Source organism: Schistocerca americana, chromosome 1 (genome assembly GCF_021461395.2).
Source record: "Schistocerca americana isolate TAMUIC-IGC-003095 chromosome 1, iqSchAmer2.1, whole genome shotgun sequence".
NCBI lineage: Eukaryota > Metazoa > Arthropoda > Insecta > Orthoptera > Acrididae > Schistocerca > Schistocerca americana.
In genome coordinates this window covers 572,458,083-572,474,047 of record NC_060119.1, presented here as the reverse complement: position 1 = coordinate 572,474,047, position 15,965 = coordinate 572,458,083, and the positions used below count along the sequence as shown (strand labels likewise).

The 15,965-nt window shown below is 42.3% G+C and overlaps 1 protein-coding gene across 1 annotated transcript in view; it reads left to right on the top strand.

Annotated features, from left to right (window-relative positions):
* The window catches only part of LOC124625104 (zwei Ig domain protein zig-8-like), a 396,843-nt gene that overhangs the window by 365,516 nt on the left and 15,362 nt on the right, over positions 1–15,965 (top strand). The window contains exon 4 of the mRNA XM_047149148.1: positions 4,308–4,476. Within this exon, the coding sequence (XP_047005104.1) occupies positions 4,308–4,476 (169 nt within the window). The remainder of the gene's footprint in view (positions 1–4,307; positions 4,477–15,965) is intronic.

The window sequence follows — 15,965 nt, the reverse complement described above, 5'->3', positions numbered from 1 at the left end:
TCTCTCACCCCAGTATTACTGGCGTCTAGCTGTTCTGTTTACCGTGGGTTTCTTGAACGGAAGCTATTTCGTCGTAAACTTGGTATGTCTTTATGTATTGATAAATCCGGGTTCATCTGTAGCTTACCGTGTTTCCTAAGCAAGGCCTAGCTTCTGCGGATTGCGGGTGGATAGATATTGCTCAGAAGAGGAAGCCACTAAATTGGTTTTTCTCGGATTTCCCAGTCGTTAACAGCATATTGTCGTTCAACTGGACGTCGATCAAGTTGATATGGCATCTGTTTAGCCACACCTGGGCACAATACTCGACTGCTGAGACGACCAGCTCAATGGATTACATGCGCAAGGTATCTACTGTAGCTCCCCATGTCATTCCACACAATTTTTCAATAATATTGTCTAACATTCTGCGTGGTTTCTGTTTATTCTATATCGTGCCTCCCTACCTCTTTCGCGCAACGACGCTCTGAGCGTGTTTTTTAGGGAATTGACTAGTTTGAACCTGGGACCTGTTGCTGGTAAGGAGACGTCAGACCACACATGACATGTGGAATTCAGAAGAGTTCAGTGAGACTAGCGATGATATAACCGAATACTTAATGATTTCAGCGTCAGATCCACTGCACTCCCTGCAAAGGAATCTTAATACTAACTAAATTTACTGGAAGGGGTTCAAGGCTTTCCTATTTATAGTTAGATGGTAAAATAACGTCGAAAAAGCAGTTAAGTTTACCATTGGAAATTTTATTCTACTCACAAAACATTGTTTATAAATTGCACTATTGATAAAAGGAAATGTTTTAATACAGGATGATAAAAACCAACTGCGTTCAACAAAAATGTGAACGAATATTCCCTGAGTGAGTTTCCAAGTTCTACAATGGATCGAAGGATGACCTATGCCATATCACATCTATAATCTAGGTTTAAATTAAGTTTCACAAGAGAGAAAGCTATCAAAATTGTCTACAGTGACCCTCAATTAGCTTTAATTACTTATCTAACTTGTCGTAAATTACAGTGGCTGATGTGGCTTCTCAATAACTATACAACAGAAAAATCATCGCATTTCAGATTTTTACTTCAAGTGGCAAATGTGAACACCATGAGCTTTAATTGACGATCGACACTAGTATTACGCAAAAAGGGGGTGTAACAGATGAGACTTCTGCAGTTCTGAGTGAAGCTTTATGCGCTGTTATGCAGCATCGCGTGCATTCGTTACCTTGTCGGTGTTCGTCAGGGAGCGGTGGACAGCACAGCTCCGCTCACCTCGCCGTCTCGGAAGCAACTCCCTCCTAACTTCTCCTTACTACAATTTACCGAAGTTGGTTTAAAAAAACTATCTGGCTGTGTTTTCATCTGACCAATCAGGGTCTCAATGTTAACCTTAAGCTCCGCCTACAAAAATTCTGTCTATCCAATGAGAAACGTTATACTTTTCGTGGTGGGTAAATGTTTTTAAAGTTTGCAACGTAACAGAGACGCGAAAAAGTCTCACTCTAAAACTTGCAGCTGGTGTGGTCCTTTTAGCGTTATCGTAAGGTCTATACTGTTCTTCTGGAGGGCTCTAGCTTTTAACATGGGCTGGGGGTGGTCCTAACGGTTAGCTGGCGACGTGGGTGTCCGTCCCTTATCTTAGGGCCTTCTAATTTAACACAGTTCTGTCCTTGGCTTCTCGTTTCTCCCCTCGGAACTGCGTCTGTCTCACGGTGGGAAGGTATGACGTGCATTTAGGCATTCTTGTGTTAGTCTGTGGTATTCCATTTGCTCACTCGTTACTCGTATTACTTTGGTTAATTTAATGTCCCGATTTATTCGGAGCTATGTGACATACTACTGGATTTGCTTATCGTGTCAGGGTTTACATGGAAGATGTTGGATTAGCCTGACACCTTACAATTGTTACGAGTATTTATCTCGGCAGCAGTGTTTTCAATATGTTATCTTTATGATCTCGCCCTTTCGTACGGAAAACATCTAGTAAGTACTGCTGCCAACATAAAAGCTCGTAACAATATTATTCAAAAATTGTGTGGAATGAAATGGGAAACGTCAGTAGAAACCTTGTCCACACCATCCATTGCGCCTGGTCCCCTCAGCAGCTGAGTATTGCGCTCCATTGTGGGGCACAGTGGAATTATTACACTATTCAACAAATTTAAACATTTTTTCTGCCTCTGGTTTTTAACCTGGTGGATATACCTTTTTTTTTTGGTGCTGAATTCCATGGTATAATCAGTTTTTTTCTATCATGTCGCATTTCATAGCTATACATTAGACTCGAAAACAGTGCTGGCGAACATTGAACGATTAAAACAGGAAATACGTACTTGGAATTAAAGAAGCTCCGATTAGGAATGAATGGAGAAGGAAATCGTCAGTGCCTTTTTCGAAGGAACTATCCCAGCATTTTGCTTAAGCTACATGCGTTCCGCCAATAGAAGGCCTGAATTTGTTCACGAAAGGTTTCCAGCTTTAATCTTCCCTGGTACCCTAAAAATGCGACAACGATTTTCTTCCTTTGTTTGCTATTTCATCACTCTCTTTGTCAACATACCATCATCGAAGAGTTTCAGTGAATGTGATAATGGCTTTCCTTGGTACGGATGTATTTGATAAGAGAATTCACTTTCTGCACAGAATCTTCTTACAGCAGTCAAACAGATCATTTATAATGGAAACGTAGCTATTATCTCTTCTATCACTGAAATGACCCTTACAATTTTTCTGAAAGACGACCAGCAGTTAATTCGATATTTTCGAGTTTAGTATTAAAGGTTAGAATTTTAATAAGTTTTCTTAGTTGCGGACCATCAAATACAATTTACTTCAGTTTTGCTTCACTCAATTTGGGAAAGTATTCTTCAAGTGCTTGAAGGCCAGACAATAATAAAAATTTCAAAGACTCAAAATATTTACGTGGCAGAACATTTTGAAAGGTAGAATCAGATTCTACACAACAATGTGTACAAAAATTTACATGTCACATGCCAGGTGCAAAATGGCTTTTGATTGGTGTAATTATTGAAGAGATTTGCATTATTTTTATGAAGGAAACGATTTTTCATAAAAATTGATGCCGAAAATATAAAGAAACATTGAATCTGCAACTTCATTTCATGCTATATAACTATAGGATAAAGCACCTGTTTACAGTTTTACTGTACGGCAGTTAGACATACCTTCTCTCAAGATGTAAATTTCATAGGGGACGAGCTGAGTTATGATGTTATCCAGGTGACCAGCATAGTTTCCAGCCTGCCGATAGTGAAGTACGTATCTACACTCCATTTGACAGATTATTCAGAACGCCATGGATGCCAAATATTAATTATTTTTGTTTTTAGTTTTATTTTAAATATCTAGTTAGATGATATTGTCTGTGGTCCATAGGGAGTCGTGTAATGGAGAAATGCTGTGTGACTACCAGTCTAATTGGCCTCTGCGCAGTTCACAAACATTAAGGTTTAATTTTATGTAGTTGGACTACCACTGCAGCTTGCTGTACCCGTTATCAAATGTTAGCACATGTGCAACTTATCTGCTCATACCGAAGGTAGTGCCTACAAAAAGCGAGCCATGTACGAGTAAGACTCGCCCACTAAGGGACCCGTACAAACTTAATTATGTTATAGACAGTTTATCCATTCCTGGAACCGAGGAAATTGCCAATATTTGGCTGTTGTCGACATTGGTACTGACAAGGTATCGTTCCCAACGATTCCATGACTTTCGAGAATGTTCAAATTTCAAGTTTGTAGTCGGATAACACACGAGAAGAGGTATATTATTTTCGTGTGATGTAATCACAAATCAACAATTTCGAATTTTTCCCTTACATGTACTGTGAAACCTTACTTCCTGCCAATTTCATGATTCTATGTCGAAGGGAAGTACCCTATAGGTTTTGATGACTGAGTTTTAGAGTTTCAAAATAGGTGACATAAATGGCTGTATTTTTTTATTGCATTGACTCAAGAGCTTATAATGTTCACACCACCAAGCGACCATAAGCATTTGTACATGACATCAACTTGTACTTCTTACGTCTACTCTTTCCTGAGAGAAAGGGCTCTTAACAGTCGGACATACAGAGAGACAGACAGATGGACAAAACAGAGATACAGTAAGAGTTCTGTTTTCACACACTAAGGCACGGAAAACTGATTAAGTTTCTGTTTCTGCTGTTAATGAGCTTCGACTCTCTGCAGGACGGTATCAGCCTAGTAACAAAGGCGTCACCGTTAGATATTCGAGCTTTGATTCACAAGGCGGTGGCCACAGATATTGCGTGTTCTGTGCAGGTGATCAGCTTCGATTCTCCTCGGGGCGGCGTGAGCCTTGTGACGGAGAAGGGCGCCGCCACCACCAGCCGGCTGCTGATCCAGAAGGCGGTGCCCACAGATACCGGCCTCTACACGTGCACACCCTCCAACGTCGCGCCTGACAGCGCTCGCGTGCACGTGCTCAGTGGTGAGTACTCCTCGCGTAAGCTAAGCAACCCGGTGAAAGAGGTCAGCTCTGTTAAATAACCTACTGGGCACAGCCCCAAAATACGTGTTCCAGACAAATTGGATCTTTGTAATATCTTTTCGCATGCGGTTTTCTTAGAAGTAAATCAATGTTCAGGAAGAGTTTCAGTGGTGACAAGTTATAATGGCATTTGTTTCTTCAGCTTCTCCCGGCCTAATTCATGACGTTTAGTTCGTGGGTGATGTCAGTGTCTATCGAGCGCAATATCTCAGCAAGCGACCACGTTGCTATCATCAGGTACACTGATCGACTGACTGCTTAGGATTTGAGGTGGCGCTTTTATCTCTAAATGGACCTGCAGCACTGTTCGAGGTCCACGACGACGGATGAGCTGGCATCCAGTACCTCCACTTTACTTCCCTTCCCCCCCCCCCCCCCCTCCTTCCCCCGTCTGTCTGCCGCCCGAAGTCCCCCTGTCCCATGTTCGCGCCGCGCCCAGGGACGTGTGCTCGCCGTGTCTCTTCTTAATCTCCATGCAGGTTCAATAGCCATACAAAAGATGTTGCCACCATACGAGAGATAAGCGGTTGTGCGAAAAAAAGCCATATATATTGCTATTAAAATGTTTTATATATTTTTTATAGCGTTTCAACCACAGCCATCAGCAGATATCAAAAAGCTTAGACCTCGCAAAACAATGTTCACTGTTGGTACTAAAGCCTATGCCTAATCGAAGCGTCCGTAAATTCTTCCAAAAAATCCCTACATGCAGAGCGATTCAGCTGCCCCTAACAATATCGTTTTATGCTACCGCTCATGACAGAATAATGTTGGTCAGTTCGCTCTAGAAATATGAAGAAAATTGTGAGAATGCCGCAGAATAACTGGTAAAGTATATAAAGATATCTTAGGAAGCAGCTAGGTGATTAGAAACAGTGCACAAGTTCGGATTGCGAAAGGTTGTGGATGGAAATTGGTAATCCTGGCATATGCATTAGGTGATTTAGGTAAATCACTGAAATCTGGTTTGCTGGATGGGGATTTGAACCGTCGACCTCCCGAATGCAAGTCGACTGTGCTAACTACTGCGATACTTTGCTCAGTGATGACATATTAGCCCAATTGTTATAATTTTGTTTATGAAACTACTTTAGCACGTTAACACAGCGAGTCATTTATTAATTTTTTCGTTGGGTATATAACGAAAAGTTGTATCTTCAGCATTTCCCATTTTGATATCTCCTGTTAGTTTCGTTGTTTCGCATGATGAGGCATATTACAAAAGGCAACGTTTGTGAACCATTTACGAAAGATTACCAAGAGTAGAACTATGATATCGGGACTTGGCTACAATAATTACACGTCTGTATTTTGAAACTGATGAGCAATATTTTATTCAAAATCGTCTCTATTGCTATTTATACATTTTTCCCACCACGCCGGCAGGTTATGAATGCCACGCCAAAAAATCTGTTCTTCTTTTGAAGCGAACCAGTCAGCGAGCCATTTCTGTACGTTTTCGTACGAATTGAAGCGTTGTTCAGCGAGAGAATCTCCCAGTGATACGAACAGACGATAATCGGACGGAGCAAATTCTGGAGAATAAACTGCATGCCCTTTTATATCCCAACTGAACGTTTCCTTGACCCATATTTCAGTGTGTGATGGGGCTTTATCATGGAGCAATATGACTTTGTGTTGCCTTTTTCCATATTCCAGTCGTTTTTCACGTGATTCTCGATTTAAATCGATCAATTTCTGTAGTTTACCCGGATTCACTCATGATTTATGACGCTTAGGATTTTCAAAATATATCCATTTTATACATCTTTCACTATTCAATGGATAAATTACTTCATTTTGTATCTGGCGTTCAGAATTTCACAAGTGGTCTTACTATTTGCTTTCTGTCTTTCATTCAGTTCATGCGGAACCTATTTTCCAACTATCTGCGCCTTTCCCATCGCTTGCAATCGAACACATTCAATTGTTCCGCGAATTCGTGTTGAGTTTGAGTATCATCTTCATCCACTAAGGCCTGAAATTCGTTGTCTTCGAAGTTTTTCAGTGGTTTCCCTCACGCATCGTTTCTGACGTCAAAATCACCACTTTTGAATTTTTTGAACCACTCGAAACACTGTGTTTTCCCAAGAGGATGTTCTCCGAAAGCTTCGACAAGCATTCGATGCAATTCTGCAGCAGTTTTCTTCAAATTATAACAGAAAACCAATGCTGTCAGCAAATTGCGGTTGAGACAGATACCGATGTATGGAACTTGGATCACTGTGTGCCGACATTCGTCGTCTGCCGTTACAGGAAGCAGATGGGGCTGCAGACGTGATCTCATGGGACCTACTGACGGCTACCACCATTTATAGAGAAATTCCGGTTTCATACTTCTACACCTGGTAAACACTATAAACGAAATAAATTTATAGAGGCATCTAAAATCTGTGTGGCTAGATCGCTAATTACACAAACAAAGATTGGAGACACTTGTAAAAGTATTGCAGAAGTAAGGTATATCTTGTTCCTAAAATACGTTGTAGCTCAGTGCCATTCCTCACTTTACTTTTCTACAGTATGATTCCGTTGGCTAACCTTCTCTCAAACTTACGAGGGCTGTTCGGAAAGTAAGATCTGACCAGTCGCAAAATAGAAACGACAGTGAAAATTAAAAAATAAGTTTGTTTGGAATCGTTAGCTACGCTTCCAGATAATTTTCTATATAGTCGCTCTCCGAATTGGACGCTTGTCATGATATTGTATTAACTATTCAATACTCTCATCATAGAAGGCAGAGGTCTGTGCTTTTCGCCAATTCTCCACGCTGGTCTACGCTCGTTGTCTGTGCCAAAATGTTGTCTAACAGCCAGCGATGAATGTGAGCAGAGGTGAAACGTATGGGCAGCCAGTTACAGGGTGATCAAAAACTTCCCATTTAAAACGTTGTGAGAACATCTTTATTGTCCCTGCAGAGTGCAGCCAAAAATTGTCTAGAAAAAGGAAACGCATGACAGTCAAGTTATGCAGGCTGCATGACTTCACGTTAAATCTCTCACTAGGCTCTCATAGCGGGCGGGAGACGCTATTGTCTAGACATCTTTACGTGCTCACTGTGCGCTCAGAATTGAAAACAGCGACGTGATGCTATCAACGGGAATACTAGAGACCCTATCTAACACATTTGTACAGGGCTTCATCGGATATTCCCTGTGTTTTCCATTCCGCGCCAGATTGAATCTCACTTTCCGAATAGCTCTCGCACATCGGTTACGTGGCTGTCGCCCAGTTGCATACCGTTTCTGGCACATATGTTATGAGGGTTCCATAAAACGGTCGGTAGGGGTAGCTGATCGCCCTGTATGCATTCCAAACTTTTCAGTATCCTGTCACATACCTACCCATCGCATATTTCTTGCCGCATACTATCATCACAGTTTTATCATCTTTTATTATCCAGTTTGAAGACCTTCTGTATCCTAATACACACCAAGCAATGTACAGGCGTAGAATATGCAATTACCAAAAGAATATGATGTTTACTATACCGTGTTTATACATTTTATGCCCATCGTCGGTCAATTTCAGATGAAGCAGAGCTTTAAATGCAGTATGTGAAAGTTTTGCGTTGTCCATCAATCCACAATGCCTAGCTTTCATTCGCTAAGGTGTTAAGACGACTGATGATCGGTAATAATGTGAAAACTATGAAGGATGGTGTCAGTAAAATGAATTTCATACGAAAACCTTCTGTACTGCTTATAATATTCCTAATGAGGTGAATTTGAAACATTGGCACAAAAAAATAGCACGTTTCTCTTGCTAGCAGTACCCTTTTCTTCCATATGCATCAGCAATTCCGTGATTCTCAAACATAACAGACTCCCGATGCACGTAAAGCACTTAACAGGTAATCTGTAAGAGCGGTGCTCTTTCAACGTTTTCGCAGTAAGCTCTTGTTATCTTACGGTATCAATCTCTACTACCTTCCAGGCACCACAAAGAAAAATAATCGATCACATAATGTGAGAAACGAGACTGCAGCTAGTATGGCTGCAGAAATTATTGCGTAGTGTCTCATGACAACATCATAGCACTACTTTGTCCTAAGATGGGAAACTCGGTGTATGAGAGGCGTAGCACACAGTCGGATATTGCGGTAAACACGCCACCGGGGGGCAGGTTATCGAGTAAGTTAGCAAGTGATGGGATCGGCCAACTCTATTCAAGTGGGTCAGTAAGTCAATAAAGCCTGCCGTTTAGGGATACGGCCGGTCCCAATAGCCCGTGAAGGACGATAGGGGACGGCTGGAGTGTACGCCGCTATAGAATGGCGGAGAGGGGAGGGGGAAGGCTGTTGGGGGAGGGGGTGGAGGAGGCGAGTCACAACTTGGGGTCGTTCTCTGCTGATAGCTTACGATAAGCTGCCGTTCAGAAAGCTCTCCTCGTTCGGGACCCTGAGAAAGGGCCGCGGGCCACACTTCTTTTCACATGCAAAACTTGTAACACACTGAATTCCTTTCCCAGACAGAGAAATCCTTGCTTAGGGTCAGAACCAAACAACGACGAAGCTCTCGATTATGATATTCCTGTCATTGCCCATGAGGAAAATAGACAGGGGGCGAACATTAATCGTAATACATCCCTCTGATCCCACCTTAAAGTTACGTGAGCACGAATAGTCTTCAGATGTCCCTGTTTTTAATAATTTGCTCTTTATTTAACCCCCTAGAAGAATGGTGTTGCTTCAGAGGTAATGGTTATAGAATGAAGAGACATTTCCATCCATGATCAACAGCTTACACAATCAAGCAAATGTCTTAATAAATATAACAGCCTCTGAGGAACATATAGCCTTCGTTCCACGTAAATATATGTATTCACTGTGTCGTAGTATTAGGAAAGGTTAAATAAAATTATTGCATCTTATGAAACTTCGTTATTGACCGTTTCCATTTTTAAGCTTGGCATAAGCCTCAAAGATTAGTACGCATAAATGTTTTCTCGACGCAGGACAGTGCACCAGCTCTCATATCTGCATGGCATCGTCACGAATAGGTTCTACGAAGTGTCACACTATGAACGGAATTTCTTTTTTTAAAATACGGCAGCATATGAAGTTTTGATAAGAATTATGGAAACCAGAGGAAGTAGAAATTCTGTGACATGCTGTTATATGTCAAGATGACTGCGATGAACATTTAACCAGACGGCCTTAAAAAACGTGTAGTGTGTATCAGTGACAGCCAGTAAACGCATCCCATACTCTACAACTACATTTACATGCATACTCCGCGACTTATCGTATGGTGTGCGGTGGAATATACTTTCTAGTACTACTAGTCATTTTCTTTCCTGTTCCTACTGCAAATGGAGCGAGGGGTAAAGGACTCTATACTCCACCGTAGGAGACCTTATTTCTCTTGCCTGCGTGGTCCTTACACTAACTGTACATTGACGGCTGTAGAACCGTTCTGCAGTCAGATTGAAATGCAAGTTCTCTACAGTGTTCCTCGAAAACAACGTCGTCCTTCCTCTAGGGTTTCCCATTTGAGTTCACGAATCATTTCCGCACTACTCGCGTCTTGATCGAACTTGCTGGTAACAAATCTAGCGCCGGCCGAAGTGGCCGTGCGGTTAAAGGCGCTGCAGTCTGGAACCGCAAGACCGCTACGGTCGCAGGTTCGAATCCTGCCTCGGGCATGGATGTTTGTGATGTCCTTAGGTTAGTTAGGTTTAACTAGTTCTAAGTTCTAGGGGACTAATGACCTCAGCAGTTGAGTCCCATAGTGCTCAGAGCCATTTGAACCTTTTTTTTTTTAACAAATCTAGCAGCCCACCTGCGACTTGCTTTTATGTCTTCCATTAATCCAGTTTGGTGGGGATCCAAAACACTCGAAACAGTGCTCTTGAATGGGTCGCTCTGTCCGCCCCGATAGCTGTGTGGTCAGCGTGACGGTCCTACGGGCCCGGGTTCGATTCCCCGCTGGGTCGGAGATTTTCTCCGCTCAGGGACTGTGTGTCGTGTTGTCTTCATCATCATTTCATCCCCATCCGGCGAACAGGTGACCGAATGTGGCGTCGAATGTAACCTGCACCTGCACCAGGGCAGCCGGATCTTCCCCGCAAGGGGCCTCGCGGCAAACGATGCCAAACGCTCATTTCCATTTCCAGTGGGTAGCTCTAGTGATCCCTTAAAGGATCTAACACTCGTGTACACAACAGATTCATACCAGTGACTATTTTACAAATGATTAATGTGTTAAATATTTCACTTTAAATAAAACCTATATGGCTATAGATGCAAAATCCTGATGGTAACCATCATCAGGATGTTGCATCTATAGCCATATAGGTTTCACTTAAAGTGAATTTACTTTCTCATTATTGAGCAACGGACTAATGAAAAAGTCAAAACTTAAACTGGTAAACCAAAGAAGTGTTAAGCCATTTGTTTGTTGTTATTGGTTAAAAATGGTTCAAATGGCTCTGAGCACTACGGGACTTAACATCTGTGGTCATCAGTCCCCTAGAACTTAGAACTACTTAAACCTAACTAACCTAAGGAGATCACACACATCCATGCCCGAGGCAGTATTCGAACCTGCGACCGTAGCAGTCGCGCGGTTCTGGACTGAGGGCCTAGAACCGCTCGGTCACTGTTGTTATTGGATTCTTGGTTTAAAGCTAATGTCATAACCTGAATGGCGATAGCTTTGCCCTCCTGTATGAACTCAACTCACGTGATGCGTAAAAGGTGCCTGTAGAAATTTGATAGCAGAATGTAGAAACAACGGCCCACGGTGCCCCTACCGTATTAGCCAGCGTGGAACTTACTATGGTCACATTTTAGTTGCTCGTGGAATCCCAACTCAGAGCAAGTTTTTACTAAGCTAAAGTGAGTAAGCCGCATACCACAACGCAGCGATTGTAACCGGACTGTATTGGGTTTTGGTTTCCACACGACGCCGACAGTCTTTCACAACCACATCTGCACTGAACATAAGTCTTGGCGACTGACGGGAAGGATGTCGGAGAGCAACACAAATACTATGGAAGAGAGATATGTTCAAAGATTACAGGTGATGGGAGGAGATGATCCTATGTCAGAGATAAAAGTTAACCATCGACGTCGTCTATCAGAGATAAAACTAATTTATCGATTCTGTGGACCAATTGTCGCTATATCACTAAGTTTCATGGTTTCTTCTTTTCTGTTGATGTAATCCCTGTATTTATGAGGACAGTCGCTGTAGGGAATCGGTGCATCAGTTTTATATTTGATGGTGATGATCGATGTTATTTATCTTTGATACAGGGTTATCTTTTCCAATCATTTGTAAATTCCACAGTATTTAGTTCACTCTCCAACGCTCGATCCGCCAATCTGCAAGACACAATGGAAAACATCCGGCGCAGCTCATGATGAAATTTTAGGAACGGAAGAGTTTCAGTGACCATACAATCCGTTACATCCGCAGGCGGCGGAAGGCAGTGCTTGCGTAGGACGCGAAACACCATGTGATTAATGAACTTGCCGTATGAATTACTGTTGAGCCGTAATGCTGAGTAAAGTAAATGTTAACAAATACAACCACGACTGTATTTCCGGTACATTATTACGTCGCAACTTGTTTAGTTCTAAAAGAATGTTATTATGTAACATCCAAAAATCACCAACAAGCTTCGTAACAAATTTTCTTAAAACGGCAAAAATGCACCATTGTCATGGCTCAGAAATGTGAGCAACGTGCTACTCAGTGTCATATGTTCGCATTGAACGAAACCGGTTGCGGCGTTATATACCGGGTGATCAAAAACACAGTATAAATTTGAAAACTTAGTAAACGACGGAATAATGTAGATAGAGAGGTAAAAATTGACGTAGATGCTTGGAATGACATGGGGTTTTATTAGAACTAAAAACAAAGACGCGTGAAAGATCTCTTGCGTGCGTCGTTTGGTGATGATCGTGTGCTCAGCCGCCACTTTCGTCATGTTTGGCGTCCCAGGTCCCCAGACCTCAGTCCGTGCGATTATTGGCTTTGGGGTTACCTGAAGTCACAAGTGTATCGTGATCGACCGACATCTCTAGGGATACTGAATGACAACATCCGACACCAATGCCTCACCATGCTTTACAGTGCTGTTCACAACATTATTCCTCGACTACAGCTATTGTTGAGGAATGATGGTGGACATATTGAGCATTTCCTGTAAAGAACATCATCTTTGCTTTGTCTTACTTTGTTATGCTAATTATTGCTATTCTGATCAGATGAAGCGCCATCTGTCGGACATTTTTTGAACTTTTGTATTTTTTTGGTTCTAATAAAACCCCATGTCATTCCAAGCACGTGTGTCAATTTGTACTTCTCCATCTACATTATTCCGTGATTTACTCAGTTTTGAAATTTATACTGACTTTTTGATCACCCAGTACGTATCTGAAAAACAGGTTTAGTGGTGTTTACTACTATTCACATCATTTCTCAGGACAACGGAGAGAGCTGACTTGTCCTGTGTGCAGCAGGAAACATAATGACTGATTTCAGGGTACGTGCGTAATGAAAACCCACGACACTGCAGGCGTACCGAGCCTTCAGACGGGCGCGCCCTCCGCGGCGGTCAACACGCAGTAATTGATCCCGCGGGACGGTCCCAGACGGCGTTACCTCCTGCTGTCCCTCCCCTCGCGTTTGTAATCTGGGACGCGAGCGCACGCCATTCTGCGTCCCGGCCCCACACGGACGGCGCGGCCGGCTCGCTTGCTGAATCAACACGCGGGGGGCGGCGCTACGTGCGTGGCCTCTGCGATATCCGCCTTCTTACCCACCTCCCCGCCGCCTCCCCCAACGGCGCTGCCTTCCCGACTCGTCGCGGAAGTTTGCTTAGGATTAAGAATTTCGCCAGCGACATTATTATTGCAGGCGGCCGGAGGTATTGCGGATCTCTGCAGGACCGCTGCAGGTAGCTGAATCTCCGACCGTTGTCCCTCTGCGCCAGCGAGCAGCGCGGTAGGGTAGAACTGGCGCAGTGGTTGCCACGGAATGCCACGGCCTTGTGGTGGTATACAATGTGCTAGACAGCATAGGTCCTGCAATCTAGACATCATTTGCAGACATCGAATACAATAAACGCAACACAGAGGCTGTCGGCAATTCTTGCAATATTCCTGTAATTGGACGGTAATAGTTCTGTCGCCTTAGAGCATTGGCCATTGAATACAGCTCCGTCTAGTCAGCACCTACGTTTCCAGTAATTAAACAACCTTACTAAAATAATCAAGTTTCGCACCGTAAAGAATTTATTGTCTTACAGGACTCTCATTTTTCACATTTAACGGAGGGTGTTTAAGAATGAGTATATCTGTTTGTAGGCTGTGTAGCATTTATTACATTCATCTTGCGATTATAAATAATACATCAAATTAAAGAGCAGCTCGGACTGTCTTTCTTAGAAGTGTTTAATGTGAGCACTATTCGTCACGTGGCAGACATCGAGTTGATAGGCAAGTTCTGTCCAAACTTGATCTATGAACGTAGAGTCATTGTTGCAAAACTGCTTCAGTCCTGTTTGTTAACTGAGATAGATTAGCTTGTAGCAGGCGCATATACACGTGACACTTAATGAGCCCCTCAAGGTAAAATTCGCATGACATCAAACCAGGAACCGTGGAGGCTATGGGAAACAATCTCTGTCATGCTACCCCTTGCAGCGAATCCGCGGCCGGGTACAATGTCGTGTAACCAGCCGCATACTCAGTTCTTGCAGTTAGCTCGCGCACCATCTTGCTGTCACATAAAGTTATATGGTTCCGCTGCTTTCAGTCGGAGAAACAGCCATAGTTTATCGCATCAAGATAATAAACGCTAGGTGCAATTGTTCCACCGAAAAAGAAAGGTCCATACACTTTGCGGTAGGATATGGCACGAACACAATTCAATTTAGCGGAGTCCCGTTGCAGTTGTGCGATCTCGTGGGGAGTTGCTGAACCCCAGATGAACACATTATGTCTGTCCACATTTATATTTAGGTCAAATGTCCATACATCACTAAAGACGATACGATGAAGAAAATCTTCATCGCCCTGCAGCAGCATTCTTTTTGCAAAGTTGGCATGTAAAGCGTGTGATACTTGTTGCCAGAGCACAATATAACAGTACCCTTCACACTTCCTTTTTTTAGCACGACAAAATAGAATAACAGCACGGCACACTGATATCATCACAGATATTCAGACTACTTTAATCGATCCTTAGCTAGTAAATTTTATTTGAATAAAATATAACAAAATGAAAATCTAAATTTGATATTATATTGAATTTATAGATTGGAGGCACCTGCGATTAGCCCGTCCATTATAAGAATCTCTCATACACATGCAATAATTGAAAGCGCAAATTCGTAAAAAAATTGAATGTTCATCTATGAATGACTCAATGTAAAACAAAGTTCACTCCTAGACACGCTTGTGAAATTATATCTCAACTGAACTTAAACTTCATATTCAAATATCGCAATTCCATAAAAGATTAACCATTACAAGGATACAACCAGTTGCTTTTTGAGGGTAATTTAAGCAAGATAAAAGTTTTCAGCATCTAAACAAACTTACTTTGGAGGTAAATAGAGAAAGCAGATCCTTCAAACAGCAGTTTTAGTTTGTCTTTTCTGCAACCTGATGGCTACAGTAGAATCAATACACTCTACTATCTCTTACTTGAGATAGTATGATTGACAAATTAAAACAGTTTCTTGAGGAATGCACTTTCTCGCCAACACTGTGTTGTTACACTATGGCACCGTTGAGAGAGCGTAGGCTCGCTCCACTGACAGCGCCCGAAGGCGGCAGCACCTAAGGCAGCCTCGGACACGACACAGGCAAACAAGTTGCACCCTATAACATATGGAAAACCCAATAAATTTATAACCAAGTGTTGTGTGTCTTGTAAAGCCGTGAGCCTTTTACGCAGCACTAATTTAAGATAGAAGACACTGTATTAACGGATCTGAAGAATCAGTTATTTCGGTAAATACCACACACCTCGTAATGTAGCTCACATAGAAAAAGTTTCAGACAAGCAGTTGATACATAACTCTATCTTTCCTCTTTAGATAACCACATTGAAAACTGACAGCACATTAGTATTTAACTACACAACACAAGCTATAGAAGCACTGGATGAGGAAGAGACTTAACTAACCCAAATAACATGGAACACCAGTAACGCTCAGCAGGAAGGTTTGAAATTTACAGTGTTTATAATGACACCTCCCAGACTGAATGTAATTTGAGATCACTAGCAGAAGTACTACACCTGCTTTTTGTTTTCCACTGCATTAATTTTAAAACATTTTAAATGGTATGTGCCTGTCGCAGCCAGAGGAACTCATTAAAAAGCCCGAAACCTTAACACGGGCCACATGAACATTCAGAACCAACTGATTTAAATATGAATTGCGGTATAGAAGAGACATAACTC